The sequence below is a fragment of the Lithobates pipiens genome, unplaced genomic scaffold, assembly GCF_037356315.1.
Source record: "Lithobates pipiens isolate NorthernLeopardFrog02 unplaced genomic scaffold, aLitPip1_a1.2 Scaffold_35, whole genome shotgun sequence".
Classification (NCBI taxonomy): Eukaryota; Metazoa; Chordata; class Amphibia; order Anura; family Ranidae; genus Lithobates; species Lithobates pipiens.
In genome coordinates, this window is record NW_027507811.1 from 21,051,381 (window position 1) to 21,069,669 (window position 18,289).

Sequence of the window (18,289 nt, forward strand, 5' to 3'; positions counted from 1 at the left end):
CCCCCACCCTATGTGAATGAGTATGGGGTACAATGTACCCCTACCCATTCACCTGTGAAATAAAGTACAAATAAAAACACAACACAGGGGAAAAAAATATTTTATTGCACAGCCGGGGGTCTTCCGTCTTCGGGGGTCTTCTCGCCAGACTCCTCCGCTATGTGTGTGTAGCTCTTTTGCTAGCGGAGGAGTCCGGCTTTCTTCCTCCCCGCCGCCGGCCTCTTCTCCCGACTTCGGGGGTCTTGTCCCCCTCTTCGGTTCTTCTGCCGGGCCACCGCGCCTGGTCCGGTGGCCCGGTCTTCTGTCGCCGTCTTCCGTTCTTCTGTCGCCGCCTTCGGTTCTTCTGCCGGGCCACCGCGCCTTCTTGTAGCTCTTTTACAGGCGGTGGCCCGGTCTTCTGTCGCCGCCGACTTCCGTTCGTGTTCTTCTTCTTGTTCTTCTCCAGGAGATGTTGACACGTCGCTCCCTCCGGCCGGAATGCCAGAGCCGCGCTGTGCGGTCACTTATATAGTGACAATGGGGCGGGGTCACATGGTATATGTCACATGGGTTGGTCACATGGGTTGATGTCACATGGGGACTATGACATCGTAAGGGGGCGGGGTCACCATGTGACCAACCCATGTGACATATACCATGTGACACCGCCCCATTGTCACTATATAAGTGGCAGCACAGCGCGGCTCTGGCATTCCGGCCGGAGGGAGCGACGTGTCAACATCTCCTGGAGAAGAACAAGAAGAAGAACACGAACGGAAGTCGGCGGCGACAGAAGACCGGGCCACCGCCTGTAAAAGAGCTACAAGAAGGCGCGGTGGCCCGGCAGAAGAACCGAAGGCGGCGACAGAAGAACGGAAGACGGCGACAGAAGACCGGGCCACCGGACCAGGCGCGGTGGCCCGGCAGAAGAACCGAAGAGGGGGACAAGACCCCCGAAGTCGGGAGAAGAGGCCGGCGGCGGGGAGGAAGAAAGCCGGACTCCTCCGCTAGCAAAAGAGCTACACACACATAGCGGAGGAGTCCGGCGAGAAGACCCCCGAAGACGGAAGACCCCCGGCTGTGCAATAAAATATTTTTTTCCCCTGTGTTGTGTTTTTATTTGTACTTTATTTCACAGGTGAATGGGTAGGGGTACATTGTACCCCATACTCATTCACATAGGGTGGGGGGCCGGTATCCGGGGGCCCCCTTCTTAAAGGGGGCTCCCGGATTCCGATAAGCCCCCCGCCCGCAGACCCCGACAACCAACGGCCAGGGTTGTCGGGAAGAGGCCCTTGTCCTCATCAACATGGGGACAAGGTGCTTTGGGGTGGGGGGGCCGCGCGGCCCCCCCCTTCCCCAAGGCACCCCCCCATGTTGAGGGCACGCGGCCTGGTACGGCTCAGGAGGGGGGGCGCGCTCGCTCGCCCCCCTTTCCTGGCCGGCCGGGTAGCGTGCTCGGACAAGGGTCTGGTGTGGACTTGGGGGGAACCCCCACGCCGATTTTTTTCGGCGTTGGGGTTCCCCTTTAAGCCCATTCCAGGCGGCGGAGCCCGCGACGTCTCCTTCGCGGGCCCCGCCTACCTGTACACGCGCTCGAAATGGGCGGATTTGCCTCCTCCTTACGTGGGCGAGTCCGTTCATTTCAAAAGTTGAGCGAACTGTTTGCCCAACCTTGTTCGTCAAACAGTCCGCTCGTGTGTGGGCAAGTCCGCTCATGCAAATTTTGAGCGGACTGTTTGCCCAAACTGTTTGACGAACAAGGTTGGGCAAACAGTCCGCGCGTGTGTACGCGGCCTAACACATTGGGTTATGTTAGCCAAGGTGCTATTTAAACAGTTCCTCACTGGAACACAATGGTTTAGGCCAGGTGAATGTGAGAACAGTCTAGTCACGTATTCGTGTAACTTTTTTTCTATGGCTGTATTTGTGGCTGTTATTTATCCACTAAAGCCAGGTACACGTCTTCTTTGTTTTGTGAAATGGAACCTTACTGTTCCCGCAAGTCTCTGTCTCAATGCAGGCTTGTAAAAGTTTTCAATATTTGATGTAGTAACAACTTGAGATCATCTATTTTGCTTTAAAGGTCTCCAAGAGGGTAACAGTTCAATGATGGCAAAATCTAGGTTCATCCGTTTTGAGGCCTAAACAAATCTCACATTTCTGCCAGTAAATATAAATATATTATTTCTTCATGAATCCACAACAGGACGTTCCCCCACATGAACTCTCTGGTGTCTAAGAAGTTTATATTTCTGGTCGAAACATGTCCCACACTCTGAACATGAATAAGGACGCTCCCCTGTGTGAACTCTCTGGTGAGCAACAAGGTCGCCTTTCTGAATGAAACCTTTCCCGCACTCTGAACATGAAAAAGGACGTTCCCCCGTGTGAAGTCTCTGGTGAACAACAAGCTTGCATTTATGAATGAAACCTTTCCCGCACTCCGAACACGAATAAGGACGTTCCCCCGTGTGAACCCTCTGGTGAATAACAAGGGTGCTTTTATGATTGAAACGTTTCCCGCACTGTGAACATGAAAAAGGACGTTCCTCCGTGTGAACTCTCTGGTGAATAACAAGGGTTGATTTATGAATGAAACCTTTCCCGCACTCTGAACATGAAAAAGGACGTTCCCCCGTGTGAACTCTCTGGTGAACAACAAGCTTGCATTTATGAATGCAACCTTTCCCGCACTCCGAACATGAATAAGGACGCTCATCTGTGTGAGTTCTCTCATGTACAAGAAGGCTTCCTTTATGAATGAAACCTTTACCACAGTGCGAACACGAGAACGGACGCTCGCCAGTGTGAATTCTCTGGTGAACAACAAGGTTCCATTTATGAAAGAAACCTTTCGGACACTCCGAACATGAATAAGGACGCTCACCTGTGTGAGTGCTCATATGTTTAAGAAGGTTTCCTTTCTGAGTGAAACCTTTACCACAGTGTGAACAGGAGAATGGACGCTCGCCAGTATGAATTCTTTGGTGAGCAACAAATTCTCCTTTCTGACTAAAACATCTCCCGCACTCTGAACATGAAAAGGGACGATCACCCGTGTGAATTCTGATGTGTTTAAGAAGGCTTCCTTTTTCAGTAAAACGTTTGCCGCACTCTGAACATGAAAAGGGACGCTCACCCGTGTGAATTCTGATGTGTCTAAGAAGGCTTCCTTTTGAAGCAAAAAATTTGCCGCACTCTGAACATGGGAAACGACGCTCGCCTGTGTGAACTCTCTGGTGACTGAGAAAGTTTCTTATTAGACTTTTCTGGTGTGTAGGAGGCTCTCTGGTTCCTTTGGAAGAATTCCCAGACACTGTAGATGACAAGGAACGCTCTCCTGTGTGAGCTCCTTCATGGTTTAAGGAAGATTCTTCGGGATTAGATGGATCTGTTGATTTATCTGTACTGTGAGATTCAAAAATAATAGTATGTAGATCATCAGAAGATTCCTCAGGATCAGAGAAATCCCATGATCTCTCTATATGATAAGTTCTATGATGTATTATTTGTGTAATGCGATTCACTCCTTGAGAACGTTGTATGGTGGGATTTTCTTCTGCTTTATATTCTGAAGATACGTTATTCGGGACATAGTGTCCACCTGTTGGAAATCAATGTTTAAATGTTATAATAATTCTTCATGTCTTTCATTCAGAAGTCATATACAGTATGTTGGTCTAACACTCTACAGTATCTCAGAGCTCTGGTATTGAATTGGGTGCAGCAATAACATAAAATAGCAATACAAACCAGATAAAGATACAGAATCTCCTCATTTGTTGGGAACATGACGTTATATTGAGGAATGGAGATGGACCTTTCATATGGTGTACAGTATCTCCTCCTCATTTGTTGGGAACATGACGTTATATTGAGGAATGGAGATGGACCTTTCATATGGTGTACAGTATCTTCACGCTGCTGTTATTTAAATTCATCTTTTATACTCGTAGAAGAAAAAGGAAATTGTGAACATTTCTGCATTTGGTGATTATTACTTACTTCTGTTGATATAAAGAGAAGATTCCTCCGGTTCACTTTTCATGGTCATCTCCTTCATAGACTGCTGATCTCCACTCACCAACGTCTCTTCTTCTTCCTCTTTAACCTCAAGTTTGATTTCCTTTTGTAATTTATCCTGAACCCAAAAACAAAAAAATAAAATATCTGGAAAATTAAGTTCAATATTAAAAAAAAATATCTATAAGAAAGTTATCTCATAGTTTAGAATAACTTTTGAGTTCTATAGCTCAGTTATTTATACCTGATGATGGTGAGGGATGCTTTGATCTTCCTGTGTGGAATCCTGAAGACTATCCGCCTCCATAGACTGCTGAGCTCCACTCACCAGAGTCTCCTCTTCTTCCTTTTTAATCTTAGGTTTGATGTCTTTCAATTCTTCACCCTAAACCCCAAAGTTGGCAGAATACATTTATAAAAAGGAACAAGAAGTTACTTTGAAGAATGTGGTTTAGAATGAATTTTAAATTTTAGTTGCTCAGTCCCACCTACCTGATGACGGTGGGGGATGGTGTGATCTTCCTGTGTGGAATCCCGGGAATACAGAGGATGGGGACATCTCTCTGGTGGGTTCCCATTACTGGATCCATCTGTAGGAAACACACACACTGACTGAATACATTGTTTCTATGTGTTTATCAGATGATGGGGGATCTAGGTGGAGCCTCCGTACTGCTCTCTCCTTTACAATAAAGTCTCCTCTTACCCGGTGATGTGAGGGGCGGCTGATTGTCCATCATGACGTCCTTGTAGAGATCTTTGTGTCCTTCTAAATACTCCCACTCCTCCATGGAGAAATAGACAGTGACATCCTGACACCTTATAGGAACCTGACACACACAATGATACAGTCACCATCCAGACACATCCCTTGTCTGTTACTGGATAATGTCCCAGAATTCCTGTCAGCAGACCAATGATTTTCTTGGTGACTTCTAGAATCTTCTTGGCACTGGTTACCTCTGTTGTCAGGCAGTGAGGTGGAGGCACTGTGATGGGTGATGTCCTGTGAAGACGGCTGCTGGGTGTTCATGGATCTCCAGATGTTTCCTTCACTATTTTATAATTCTGTGTAGAGAGAGAAAGTAATTATCAATGAATTAAAACAATGTTTTAACTATAGAGATATGGATGAAGTCACGTGACCCTCCCAGAATCCTCCTCACCTCCTACTGATCTAAATGGGACACTCTTCTTTGTCGATAGACAATAAACTGAGAATTATTTGGACTATACCAGGATGTGTAATGTCTATACTAGGGATGACCTCAAGATTCAATCCAAAAAAAAAGTTTGGACCAAACCTTCACTGTTTGGATGAACAACCGAACATTTACCCTTTTGGCAGGAGAAGAACATCATGTATAATAACGGCATTACTTCTGCTATTATACATGAAAACTTCCTGTTGTGAATGGTTGTTAAGGACGCCATTGGGTGCAAACATCACCGAGTCCTTAAAGTGGTTGTACACCCTTTACAACCACGTTCACCTACAGGTAAGCCTAGATTAAGGCTTACCTATAGGTGCTGTAAATATCTCCTAAACCGCCACGATTTAGGAGATATTTACAATTCCCCGTACGGCAATTTCTACTGTGCATGCACCGATGAATTCGGGCATGCACACTCTAGAAAGGGCACGCCGTGCCGTTTCTAGATGGGGTCATGCCGTGACTTGAGGGTCCCGCTACCCCGGCCAGTCACAGAGTCTGTGGCCCCGGAAGGAATAGGAGTGAAGAATGGACGCTTCCAGCCAGAGAGGAAAATCGGGGACATTGCAGGGTTCGGTTTCAGGAAAGTGACACATAATGGTCTACTATGCGATGCATAGTAGCCCATTATGCTTTACCTTTACACGGAAACAAAGAGGAAGTAAAACCCATCAGGGTTTACTTCCTCTTTAACCAATGACATCACCACCCTATTCACTTACATGGCAGAGCTTTCCCAGCCATGTGAGCAAAGGGGCGGTGATAGCTTCTAATTCATCCCAGGCCCATTAGGATCACATTTTGACAGTTGACTGTGTCTGGCTGTGCCCATGCAGCCACTGTGTCTGCATTTACCTTTATAGACTGCCTGTGTGCAGTTTGAGGTGGATGCAGGTGAAGTAACAAACACTGCCTGCCAGTACTGGGACAGGGTCACCCAGTTCCCAGGCAAAGGATCCAGAATTGTGCCCCCCTCCTGCACTGTAATACATACTATAGAATGGGTGTACCACCCTGCATCCATTCTTTGCCCCCTTGCTTCCCTGCTTCTGGGGAAGCTCCTCCTTGTGCCCACCCCTTGTCCTGGCTCTGCTGCCTGCATGCAGAAGGGGGGTCAATGCCCATTTGAATGAAGCATTAAGAGTGACCCTGTGCAGAAAAACGCAGATCTGGTGTAGATTTTAAGAGGGAACCCCACACAAAAATCACAAAAAAAGAGCAAGGCCCCAGAAAAAAAAAACATACTGGACCCTCATCTGATCATACAGCCTGGCTGGCCAGGAAAGGAGGAGGACGAGTGTGCACCCCCCCTCCTGAATCATACCAGGCCACTTGCCCTCGACATGAGTAAGTGCCTTGCGACCCTCTGGCAAAGTACCTTATTCCTATGTTGATCAGGACAAGAGCCTCTTCTCCACAACCCTGGCCTGGTGATTGTGGGGGTCTGTAGCCAGGGGGGCTTAATGGAATCTTGAAATCCCCTTTAACAATAAGGGGGAACCCAGATACCAGCTCCCTCATGTGAACAATTAAAGGGTACATAGTATCCCTACTCATTCACAAAAAAAGTAAAGTGTAAACAAGCCACAGTTTTTACCAATTCTTTAGTTGAAAAAAAAATGCCCCATGATGTCCATCCGCCATCGGCCACAATCTCCAGGCACTCCAGTCTGAGGGCTTGCAGTAACAAAAAGGTGCGTTCGTTCGAGCCCGTGTGTTTTTGTCACGTTCTTTTTGCATTAGGCTGCTCCTCGCAAAAAAAGGTGCTGGTGATGATTTTTAAATTGAGCCACCAAAATACATGGTCTTAGCACAACCCCCCTCCCCCCCCCCCGCTACACACAAATCCCCCTCCTAACACACCCCCTTCCTAAATCCCCCCTTCTAGCACAAACCCAACCCCCAACAGTTTTCACTTTTGACATATAACAACACAAAGGGGAGAGAGCCCGGAGGAGGAACAGGATGTGCTCTCCCTCCTCTCTGTACTCCTCTTTCCTCCAACACTCCAATGATATGCTGGTAGCTTATTGGCTCAGATTAAAATTATCCCCAGTATGTGTATGTATGAATGTGAGTTAGGGGACCTTAGATTGTAAGCTCCTTGAGGGCAGGAACTGATGATGTATATTAGGCAGTGCTTTACAATATATATATATATATATATATATATATATATATATATATATATATATATATAAAGCACTGCCTAAATTGACAACGCTATACAAGTACCTATGTAATAAATAGATAATAAAATAAATGTACCTCAAGATCCAATAATAAGCTATTTCCAAACAAGTCACCTCTCCTGTGAAACTTCCTGTCTTTACCCGGAATCACTTCCTGTCCGTACATGACATCACTTCCTTCTTTGCGTTCCACGCTCAGGAGTGAGATCGCCATCTTGTGAAGAATTTAAATACTACAGCCTAAGTTATTCATTCTACATTAAAATTGGCTGATTTACATTTTAGGTACATTTACAGTGATACCTCGGTTCACAAACTTAATTTGTTCCACGAACCGAATTGGTCACAGACCAAGGCAAGTTTTTCCCATAGGGTTCAATGTAAATCAGATCAATCCGTTCTGAACTTTTTTTGTTTTTGAACCACAAAAATATGAAACAAAGTACAGTATAGTATGAAGAGAGAGAACACTAAGCTTGCTTGAGACGACTTCTGGCATGGAGGAACATTCTTGTCACCTTCATTACCGCTCTGCACTTTCTTCTCACCTTCATTACCGCTCTGCACTTCCTTGTCACCTTCATTACCGCTCTGCACTTTCTTGTCACCTTCATTACCGCTCTGCACATTCTTGCCACCTTCATTACCGCTCTGCACTTCCTTGTCACCTTCATTACCGCTCTGCACTTTCTTGTCACCTTCATTACCGCTCTGCACATTCTTGTCACTTTTGTTACCGCTCTGCACTTTCTTATCACCTTAAAAGTGGTTGTAAACCCTTACAAACCACTTTGACCTACAGGTAAGCCTAGATTAAGGCTTACCTGTAGGTCCAAGAAATATCTCCCAAACCTATACGCGCCGTAGACATTGGCACGCAGGCGCACTGAGCGTGGCATCGTCGATGACGAAGATGCCGCGCGTCTCGGCTCCCGTGCGCATGCGCGGGAGTGACGTCATCGCTGCTCCGGCGAATCACAGCGCCGGAGCAGCAAGACCCACGGAGACCCACCAAGAAGATGGACGCTCGGAACTACAGGGGACAGCGGTGACTTCGCTGGCTCCTGTGTCAGGTAAGTGACACATAATGGGCTACTATGCGATGCATAGTAGTCCATTATGCTTTGCCTTTGCAGGGATTGAAAGAGGTAGTAAACTCATCAGGGTTTACTTCCTCTTAAAGTCCTTTTTTCTTTAACACTGGGTACCTATCAGTTTTATTCCTGATCTCCCTATCTTAAAGTGGCAGTAAACATAGAACAAAGAGAGAAAAAATAAACTCTCCCTGCAAGGTAAAAGGCATAATGTGCATTGCATACTAACAAATTATGAAAGACTTACTTTGAAACAAAGCCCTCCAGTTGCGAACTGTCACTGCTGCAGAGGCTTCCATCTTCACTTGGTCTTTCTTCATGGGTTTGCAGGCTGCGGCCAGAAGGTCTCAGGTCAGAGCCCCAGCCAGCAGGTCTTGTTCCAGGAGTCAGGTCGGCTCCTATTGGGGTATCAGGAGAACCCCTATCCAGAGGCCAGGAGAGGGCTGTGCAGCTGGGCACTGCCACTAAAGGCTAAGTGAGCGGAATGAACCAGGAGAGTTGAACAGTACAGTCAGAGGGACTGGTAAGAACAGCAGCAGTGCTGCCGACAAAGGAGCCAGATGGAGCCTATTTTCAGTGGATGTTGGAAACCCCTGCATGAGCAATTGATGTCTATATGAACTTTGGATTTTATGTAATAAAAATGGGCTGATACGCTTTAAAGAGGAAGTAAACCCTGATGAGTTTACTTCCTCTTTTTTTCCCTGCAAAGGTAAAGCATAATGGACTACTATGCATCGCATAGTAGCCCATTATGTGTCACTTACCTGACACAGGTGCCAGCAAAGTCGCCGCTGTCCCCTGTAGTCCGCCGCATCCATCTTGCTGGTGGCGTCTCGCAGCTCCGTCGCTGTCATTCGGCGAAGCCGCGATGACGTCACTCCCGCGCATGCGCACGGGAGTCGACAAATGCGGCAGCTCCATTCTTGGAACTGCCGCGCTCAGTGCGCCTGCGCGCCGCTGTCTACGGCGCATGCGCCGTAGACAGCGGTGCCCGTTTTCGGCCAAATATCTCCTAAACCATATAGGTTTAGGAGATATTGCTTGGACCTACAGGTAAGCCTTAATCTAGGCTTACCTGTAGGTCAAAGTGGTTTGTAAGGGTTTACAACCACTTTAAAATACAGTTTGCTCTGGCACAACTCGTTGGAAAAGCACCTATCACATGAGTGTAATCACCCCATTACCACAAAGGGGATACACAGATGACATGACACTGAAATACTTTCTTAGCCACTGATGGGTATGACCTCTGTATCACTGATGATGAAGATAATAACTGGGAAATAATGGAGCTGAGCATGGGGAGCATAACCAAGATGGCAGCGATAGAAATATTCTATGTGGCATTTGTAGTGGCTCCTTGTATCCTTAGAATATTAGCTGGCACACATTTGGAACAGGACCTTCTGGACTCTCGGGAACTCGACCTCCTGGACTCTCGTGAACTCGACCTCCTGGACTCTCGTGAACTCGACCTCCTGGACTCTCGTGAACTCGACCTCCTGGACTCTCGTGAACTCGACCTCCTGGATCCTCTGGAACAGGACCTCCTGGATCCTCTGGAACTGGACCCCCCCGGGCTCTCCATTGAACTGGACCCCCTGGGATCTCTATGGAAATGGACCCCCTGGGCTCTCTATGGAACCGGACCCCCTGGGCTCTCTATGGAACTGGACCCCTTGGGCTCTCTGGAACTGCACATACTGGGCTCTTTGAAACTGGACCTTCTAGGCCATTGGTTATCAACCTGGGGGTTGGGACCCCCTCAAGGGTCGAATAATGATTTGCCAGGGGTCACCGAATCCTGGGCTGTTTTTGAAGCCCGCGCCGCTGTCTCAGCCTTTTTGTGGCCGCCCAGCAGGGCTGTCCCTGGAGCCCGCAGCCGCCCATTTAGTTCAGGGCATGGCTGGGGGCAGAGGCTAGAGGTCAGAGGACAGGTGAGAAATGTGAAGTGGGAGGGGTTGGAGGAGACCTTAGATCCTGATTTTGGCATAGATGTCACTGCTACGAGACACCACCAAGTCGGAGACACAGTGAAGCCAGAGATACTACCTGTGATTATAGTTGCCATTAAAAGACATCTAGAGAGAGGGATGGGGAAAAAGAATAAGAAATTGGGATAGAGAGATAAAAGGGAAAGAAAAGAGAACGAGTGGTACATCCTAAAATACTGTACAAGTGGAAGGGACTCAGGGAGCGCTAAGTGTCCGTGGGTTAGGGGCGCAAATTACTTGTCTTGCCTTGGGTGCTGACAACCCACACTACGAAAATAATTTTACTGTTAGGGGCCTCCAAAACTTGGGAAATTTTATCAGGGGGTCACGGTACTATAAATGTCGAGAACCACTGCTCTAGACTCTCACATCTCACTAATAAAACGCCAATGGAAGACTCTCTATGAACCGAGCACATTCCAATCACCAATCATCTAAAAATTATGTTCATTGGTAAAAAATGACTCAGAATATTGTAGAGTTTATTTTATTATTTTATTCTAGAAAATTGTATTACATCATTAACACACAATAAAGAATCTAAATTCAATCTTGCATAGCTGATTTAAAAAAAAAAATAATTACTATATATACTCGAGTATAAGCCAAGTTTTTCAGCACATTTATTTGAGCTTATACTCGAATCAAGCACTTTTCTGCAGCAGAGAATGACATTTTGCGAACCAACATTGCGGCCCCGTATCTCTGGGCCACTTGGTGCTAGGAACCCCAAATTGGGTGTGCAAACCCAGTGGAACTAGAACTACACCAAGTGGCCCAGAGATACGGGGCCTCAAAGTTGAATTGAAAATGTCATTCTCTGCTTCAGAAAGGTGCTTGATATTTTCCGAACCTACTTATCTCGGGGAACCCCAGCTTTGTAGATCTAGTTCCACTGGGTTTGCACACCAAATTTGGAGTTCCTAGCACCAAGTGGCCTTGAGATACTGGGGCCTCAAATTGAGTCAATTGTGTCCATCTGCAGCAATGCCATTTTGGGACCCTTTGGGTCCAGAGACCCCAAATTGGCTGCAGCTAGGGAGCATCTAGGAACCCTTAACTACCGAGTTTGCGGTTCGGGGGACCTATGACAGCAAATGGGCACAGTGAGGCTGCAAATGGGCACAGTGAGGCTGCAAATGGGCACAGTGAGACATGCAGATGGGCATTGTTGGCCCTCTTTTCCACTTACAGTAGCTGCGCATTTCTCACCCTAGGCTTATACTCGAGTCAATACATTTTCCCAGTTTTAGGACGTTCCCCCGTGTGAACTCTCTGGTGTCTAAGAAGTTTATATTTCTGAATGAAACCTTTCCCGCACTCTGAACATGAATAAGGACGCTCCCCCGTGTGAAATCTCTGGTGAACAACAAGGTGGCCTTTATGAATGAAACCTTTCCCACACTTTGAACATGAAAAAGGACGTTCCCCCGTGTGAACTCTCTGGTGAACAACAAGGTCGCTTTTCAGAATGAAACCTTTCCCGCACTCTGAACATGAAAAAGGACGTTCCCCCGTGTGAATTCTCTGGTGAACAACAAGGTTGCCTTTTTGAATAAAACTTTTCCCGCACTCCGAGCATGAATAAGAACGTTCCCACGTGTGAATTCTCTGGTGAACAACAAGGTGGCTTTTGTGAATGAAACTTTTCCCGCACTGTGAACATGAAAAAGGACGTTCCCCCGTGTGAATTCTCTGGTGAACCACAAGGTTGCATTTATGAATGCAACGTTTCCCGCACTCCGAACATGAATAAGTACGTTCACCTGTGTGACTTCTCTGATGTATAAGAAGGCTTCCTTTATGAATGAAACCTTTACCACAGTGCGAACACGAGAATGGACGCTCACCAGTGTGAATTCTTTGGTGAGCAACAAGTGTGCATTTATGAATGAAACATTTCCCGCACTCCGAACATGAATAAGGACGCTCACCTGTGTGAGTGCTCTGGTGTTTAAGAAGGTTTCCTTTCTGAATGAAACCTTTACCACAGTGCGAACACGAGAATGGACGCTCATCAGTGTGAGTTCTTTGGTGAGCAACAAGTTCTACTTTCTGACTAAAACATCTCCCGCACTCTGAACATAAAAATGGACGCTCACCCGTGTGAATCTTGTGGTGTTTAAGAAGGTTCCCTTTGGTAGTAAAATGTTTGCCACACTCTGAACATGGGAAAGTATGCACACTCTTATGACTTTTCTGGTGTGTAGGAGGCTCTCTGGTTCCTTTGGAAGAATTCCCAGACACTGTAGATGACAAGGAACGCTCTCCTGTGTGAGCTCCTTCATGGTTTAAGGAAGATTCTTCGGGATTAGATGGATCTGTTGATTTATCTGTACTGTGAGATTCAAAAATAATAGTATGTAGATCATCAGAAGATTCCTCAGGATCAGAGAAATCCCATGATCTCTCCATTTGATAGGTTTTATGATGTATTATTTGTGTAATGCGATTCACTCCTGAAGAACGTTGTGTGGTGGGATTTTCTTTATATTCTGAAGATACGTTATTCGGGACATGGTGTCCACCTGTTTGAAATCAATGTTTGAATGTTATAATAATTCTTCATGTCTTTCATTCAGAAGTCATATACAGTATGTTGGTCTAACGCTCTACAGTATCTCAGAGCTCTGGTATGGAATTGGGTGCAACAATAACATAAAATAGCAATACAAACCAGATAAAGATACAGAATCTCCACCTCATTTGTTGGGAACATGACATTATATTGAGGAATGGAGATGGACCTTTCATATGGTGTACAGTATCTCCTCCTCATTTGTTGGGAACATGACATCATATTGAGGAATGGAGATGGACCTTTCATATGGTGTACAGTATCTCCTCCTAATTTTTTGGGAACATGACATTATACAGAGGAATGGAGATGGACCTTTCATATGGTGTACAGTATCTCCTCCTCATTTGTTGGGAACATGACATTATATTGAGGAATGGAGATGGACCTTTCATATGGTGTACAGTATCTCCTTCTCATTTGTTGGGAACATGATGTTATATTGAGGAATGGAGATGGACCTTTCATATGGTGTACAGTATCTCCTCCTCATTTGTTGGGAACATGACGTTATATTGAGGAATGGAGATGGACCTTTCATATGGTGTACAGTATCTTCACGTTGCAACTATTTAAATTCATCTTTTATACTCAAAGAAGAAAAAAAAGGAAAATGTGAACATTTCTGCATTTGGTGATTATTACTTACTTCTGTTGATATAAAGAGAAGATTCCTCCTGTTCACTTTTCATGGTCATCTCCTTCATAGACTGCTGATCTCCACTCACCAACGTCTCTTCTTCTTTAACCTCAAGTTGGATTTCCTTTCCACATTTATCCTGAACCCCAAAACAAAAAATAAAATATCTGGAAAATTAAGTTCAATATTAAAAAAAATATCTATAAGAAAATTATCTCCTAGTTAAGAATAACTTTTGAGTTGTATAGCTCAGTTATTTATACCTGATGATGGTGAGGGATGCTTTGATATTCCTGTGTGGAATCCTGAAGACTATCCGCCTCCATAGACTGCTGAGCTCCACTCACCAGAGTCTCCTCTTCTTCCTTTTTAATCTCAGCTTTGATGTCTTTTAATTCTTCACCCTAAACCTCAAAGATGGCAGAATACATTTATAAAAAGGAACAAGAATTTACTTTGAAGAATGTGGTTTAGAATTATTTTTAAATCTTAGTTGCTCACTCCCACCTACCTGATGATGGTGAGGGATGGTGTGACCTTCCTGTGTGGAATCCCAGGAATACAGAGGACGGGGACATCTCTCTGGTGGGTTCCCATTACTGGATCCATCTGTAGGAAACACACACACTGACTGAATACATTGTTTCTATGTGTTTATCAGATGATGGGGGATCTAGGTGGAGCCTCCGTACTGCTCTCTTTTACAATAAAGTCTCCTCTTACCCGGTGATGTGAGGGGCGGCTGGTCCTCCATCTTGATGTCCTTGTGTCCCTCTAAATACTCCCACTCCTCCATGGAGAAATAGACAGTGATATCCTGACACCTTATAGGAACCTGACACACACAATGATACAGTCACCATCCAGACACATCCCTTGTCTGTTACTGGATAATGTCCCAGAATTCCCACCACCGCTCACCTCTCCTGTCAGCTAGTTAATGATCTTCTTGGTGACTTATAGAATCTTCTTGGCACTGGTTACCTCTGTTGTCAGGCGGTGAGGTGGAGGCACTGTGATGGGTGATGTCCTGTGAAGACGGCTACTCGTGTTCATGGATCTCCAGATGTTTCCTTTACTATTTTATAATTCTGTGTATAGAGAGAAAGTAATTATCAATGAATTAAAACAATGTTTTAAGTATAGAGATATGGATGAAGTAATGTGACCCTCCCAAAATCCTCCTCATCTCCTACTGATCTAAATAGGACACTCTTCTTTGTTGATAGACAATAAACTGAGAATTATTTGGACTATACCAGGATGTGTAATGTCTATACTAGGGATGACCTCAAGATTCAGTCCAAAAAAAAGTTTGGACCAAACCTTCACTGTTTGGATGAACAACCGAACATTTACCCTTTTGGCGGGAGAAGAACATCATGTATAATAACGGCATTACTTCTGCTATTATACATTAAAACTTCCTGTTGTGAATGGTTGTTAAGGACGCCAGTGGGTGCAAACATCACTGAGTCCTTAAAGTGGTTGTACACCCTTTACAACCATGTTCACCTACAGGTAAGCCTAGATCAGTGATTCTCAACCTGGGTTCCATGGAACCCTAGGGTTCCTCCAGAGGCAGCTAGGGGTTCCTTTTGCATTGGGCCATTTCTACCTCTTAATAAGAGGTAAGTTAAGGTAAGGTAAGAGGATAAGTTCCCACCAACACCATTGATCTTTTTAGCCATCTGTAAGGACCATTCTTCCCACTGACCATCACACTAATGTATCATGAGTTGTAGATTTCTCATTTTTAGCAGGGGTTCCCCGAGACTGGAGAACTATTTCAAGGGTTCCTCTGTGTTGAAAGGTTGAGAAAGACTGGCTTAGATTAAGGCTTACCTGTAGGTGCTGTAAATATCTCCTAAACCTCCACGATTTAGCAGTATTTTCTACTGTTCATGCGCTGATGAATTTGGCACATGTGCACTATAGAAAGGGCACGCTGTGCCGTTTCTAGATGGGGTCATGCCGTGACTGGAGGCTCCCGCGTGCATGCGACTCCGGCCAGTCACAGAACCAGAGTCCGTGGCCCTGAAAGGAAGAGGGGTGAAGAATGGACGCTTCCAGCCAGAAGGAAATCGGGGACATCGCAGGCTTCGGTTTCAGGTAAGTGACACATGCTTTACCCTTGCAGGGAAGCAAAGAGGAAGTAAAACCCATCTTGGTTTACTTCCTCTAACCAATGACATCAACACCCTATTCACTTACATGACACTGAATCTCCAGCCATGTGAGCAAAGGGGTGGGGATAGCTTAAAGAAATGGCATGGGGTTCCCCTCCTAATTCATCCCAGGCCCATTAGGCTCACATTTGACATGTGACTGTGCCTGGCTGTCCCCATGCAGCCACTGTGTCTGCATTAACCTTTATAGGCTTCCTGTGTGCCATTTGAGGTGGATGCAGGTGAAGTAACAAACTCTGCCTGCCAGTACCGGGACAGGGTCGCCCAGTTCCCAGGCAAAGGATCCAGAATTGTGCCCATCGCCCGCACTGTAATACATGCTATACAATGGGTGTACCACCCTGCATCCATTCTTTGCCCCCTTGCTTTGCTGCACCTGGGGCAGCTTCCCCTTGTGCCCACCCCTTGTCCCGGCTCTGTTACCTGTGTGCCCGTGCAGAAAAAAAAATGGATGAGGTCCCGAAAAAACTTATAGCAGACCACTCAGATCTGGTATAGATTTTAAGAGGGAACCCCACACAAAAATCACAGAAAAAGAGCAAGGCCCCTGGAAAAACAAAAAACAAACTGGACCCTTATCTGATCATACAGCCTGGCTGGCAAGGAAAGGAGGAGGATGAGCATGCACCCCCCCCCACCCTCCTCCTGAATCATACCAGGCCACATGCCCTGGACATGAGTAAGTGCCTTGCCAAAGGGAGGACCCTCCGGCAAAGCACCTTATCCCCATGTTGATCAGGACAAGGGACTCTTCCCCATAACCCTGGCCTGGTGATTGTGGGGGTCTGTAGCCAGAGGGGGCTTAATGGAATCTTGAAGTCCCCTTTAACAATAAAGGGGGAACCCAGATACCAGCTCCCTCATGTGAACAATTAAAGGGTACATAGTATTCCTACTCATTCACAAAAAAAGTAAAGTGTAAACAAGCCACAGTTTTTACCAAGTCCTTTAGTTAAAAAAAAAAAAAAAAAAAAATGCCCCATAATGTCCATCCGCCATCAATCACATCACCCAGTGATATAGATAAGGGCTCTTCAGCCTTTTTCAAGTCAAGGCACTCTTTAGAATTGCCCACAATCTCCAGGCACTCCAGTCTGAGGGCTCGTTGTAACAAGAAGGTGCGTTCGAGCCGGTGGGTTTTTGTTGCATTCTTTTTCTATTAGGCTGCTCTATGCTCGCGAAAAAGGTGCTGGCACATTTTGTAAATTGAGCCACCAAAATACATGGTCCTAGCACAAACCCCCCCCCCCCCCCCTGCTAGACACAAATCCCCCTCCTAACACACCCCCCCTTCCTAAATCCCCCCTTCTAGCACAAACACAACCCCCAACAGTTTTCACTTTTGACAAAAAAGTACAGATAACAACACAAAGGGTGAGAGAACCCGGAGGAGGAACGGGATGTGCTCTCCCTCCTCTCTGTACTCCTCTTTCCTCCAACACTCCAATGATATGATATGCTGGTAGCTTATTGGCTCCGATTTAAATTATCCCCAGTATGTGTATGTATGAATGTGAGTTTGGGGACCTTAGATTGTAAGCTCCATGAGGGCAGGGACTGATGATGTATATTATGCAGTGCTTTACAATATTATATATATATAAAGCACTGCCTAAACTGACAACGCTATACAAGTACCTGTAATAAATAAATAATAAAATAAATGTACCTCAAGATCCAATAATATCTGTACGCTATTTCCGAACAAGTCACCTCTCCTATGAAACTTCCTGTCTTTACCATACACTTCCTGTCGTTACCCTACGTCACTTCCTGTCCGTACATGACATCACTTCCTTCTTTGCGTTCCACGCTCAGGAGTGAGATTGCCATCTAGTGGAGAATTTAAATACTACAGCCTAAGTTCTTCATTCATACATTAAAATCGTCACATTTACATTTTAGGTACATTTACAGTGATACCTCAGTTCACAAACTTAATTTGCTCCAGGAACCGAATTGGTCGCGGACCGAGGCAAATTTTTCCCATAGGGTTCAATGTATATCAGGTCAATCCGTTCTGAACTTTTTTTGTTTTTAAACCACAAAAATATGAAACAAAGTACAGTACAGTATGAAGAGAGAGAACACTAAGCTTGCTTGAGACGACTTCTGGCATGGAGGAACATTCTTGTCACCTTCATTACCGCTCTGCACTTTCTTGTCACCTTCATTACCGCTCTGCACTTTCCTGTCACCTTCATTACCGCTCTGCACTTTCTTATCACCTTCATTACCGCTCTGCACATTCTTGTCACCTGCATCACCACTCTGCACATTCTTGTCACCTTCATTACCGCTCTGCACATTCTTGTCACTTTCGTTACCGCTCTGCGCTTTCTTATCACCTTAAAGTCCTTTTTTCTTGAACACTGGGTAC

General features: G+C 45.6%; 2 protein-coding genes across 4 annotated transcripts in view; both read right to left on the reverse strand.

Annotated features, from left to right (window-relative positions):
- The window catches only part of LOC143955199 (uncharacterized), a 51,892-nt gene extending 44,167 nt beyond the window's left edge, over window positions 1–7,725 (reverse strand). Inside the window, exons 1-6 of the mRNA XM_077465287.1 lie at window positions 7,488–7,725; window positions 4,712–5,073; window positions 4,498–4,595; window positions 4,250–4,390; window positions 3,988–4,123; window positions 2,175–3,586 (exon numbers count right to left, since the gene is read on the reverse strand). Coding sequence (XP_077321413.1) covers window positions 2,175–3,586; window positions 3,988–4,123; window positions 4,250–4,390; window positions 4,498–4,595; window positions 4,712–4,796 — 1,872 coding nt within the window. The 5' untranslated portion in view covers window positions 4,797–5,073; window positions 7,488–7,725. The remainder of the gene's footprint in view (window positions 1–2,174; window positions 3,587–3,987; window positions 4,124–4,249; window positions 4,391–4,497; window positions 4,596–4,711; window positions 5,074–7,487) is intronic.
- A 3,337-nt stretch (window positions 7,726–11,062) lies between these two features.
- Window positions 11,063–17,675, reverse strand: LOC143956268 (uncharacterized). Of its 3 annotated transcripts, none has more exons than XM_077466475.1 (7): window positions 17,579–17,675; window positions 14,642–14,811; window positions 14,444–14,555; window positions 14,232–14,302; window positions 13,984–14,124; window positions 13,730–13,859; window positions 11,063–13,030 (listed from the first exon to the last, which is right to left on the reverse strand). In XM_077466475.1, exons 3-7 carry the CDS (start codon window positions 14,514–14,516, stop codon window positions 11,733–11,735), a joined length of 1,713 nt encoding a protein of 570 aa, XP_077322601.1. In that variant the 5' UTR covers window positions 14,517–14,555; window positions 14,642–14,811; window positions 17,579–17,675; the 3' UTR covers window positions 11,063–11,732. The 3 variants fall into 3 exon arrangements, with proteins under 3 accessions (XP_077322601.1, XP_077322600.1, XP_077322602.1); XM_077466474.1 differs by having other exon boundaries at window positions 14,232–14,329; XM_077466476.1 differs by lacking the exons at window positions 14,444–14,555; window positions 14,642–14,811; window positions 17,579–17,675 and having other exon boundaries at window positions 13,984–14,130; window positions 14,232–14,329.
- Window positions 17,676–18,289: the final 614 nt, after the last annotated feature.

Excerpts from the sequence above, each read along its gene's own strand:
- LOC143956268 (XM_077466474.1), bottom strand. The coding sequence starts at position 14,516 with ATGGAGGAGTGGGAGTATTTAGAGGGACACAAGGACATCAAGATGGAG. Across the intron at positions 14,330-14,443 it reads GCCGCCCCTCACATCACCGG|ATGGATCCAGTAATGGGAAC; the intron begins GTAAGAGGAGAC and ends TGTTTCCTACAG. Across the intron at positions 13,860-13,983 it reads GCATCCCTCACCATCATCAG|GATAAATGTGGAAAGGAAAT; the intron begins GTATAAATAACT and ends TTTGGGGTTCAG.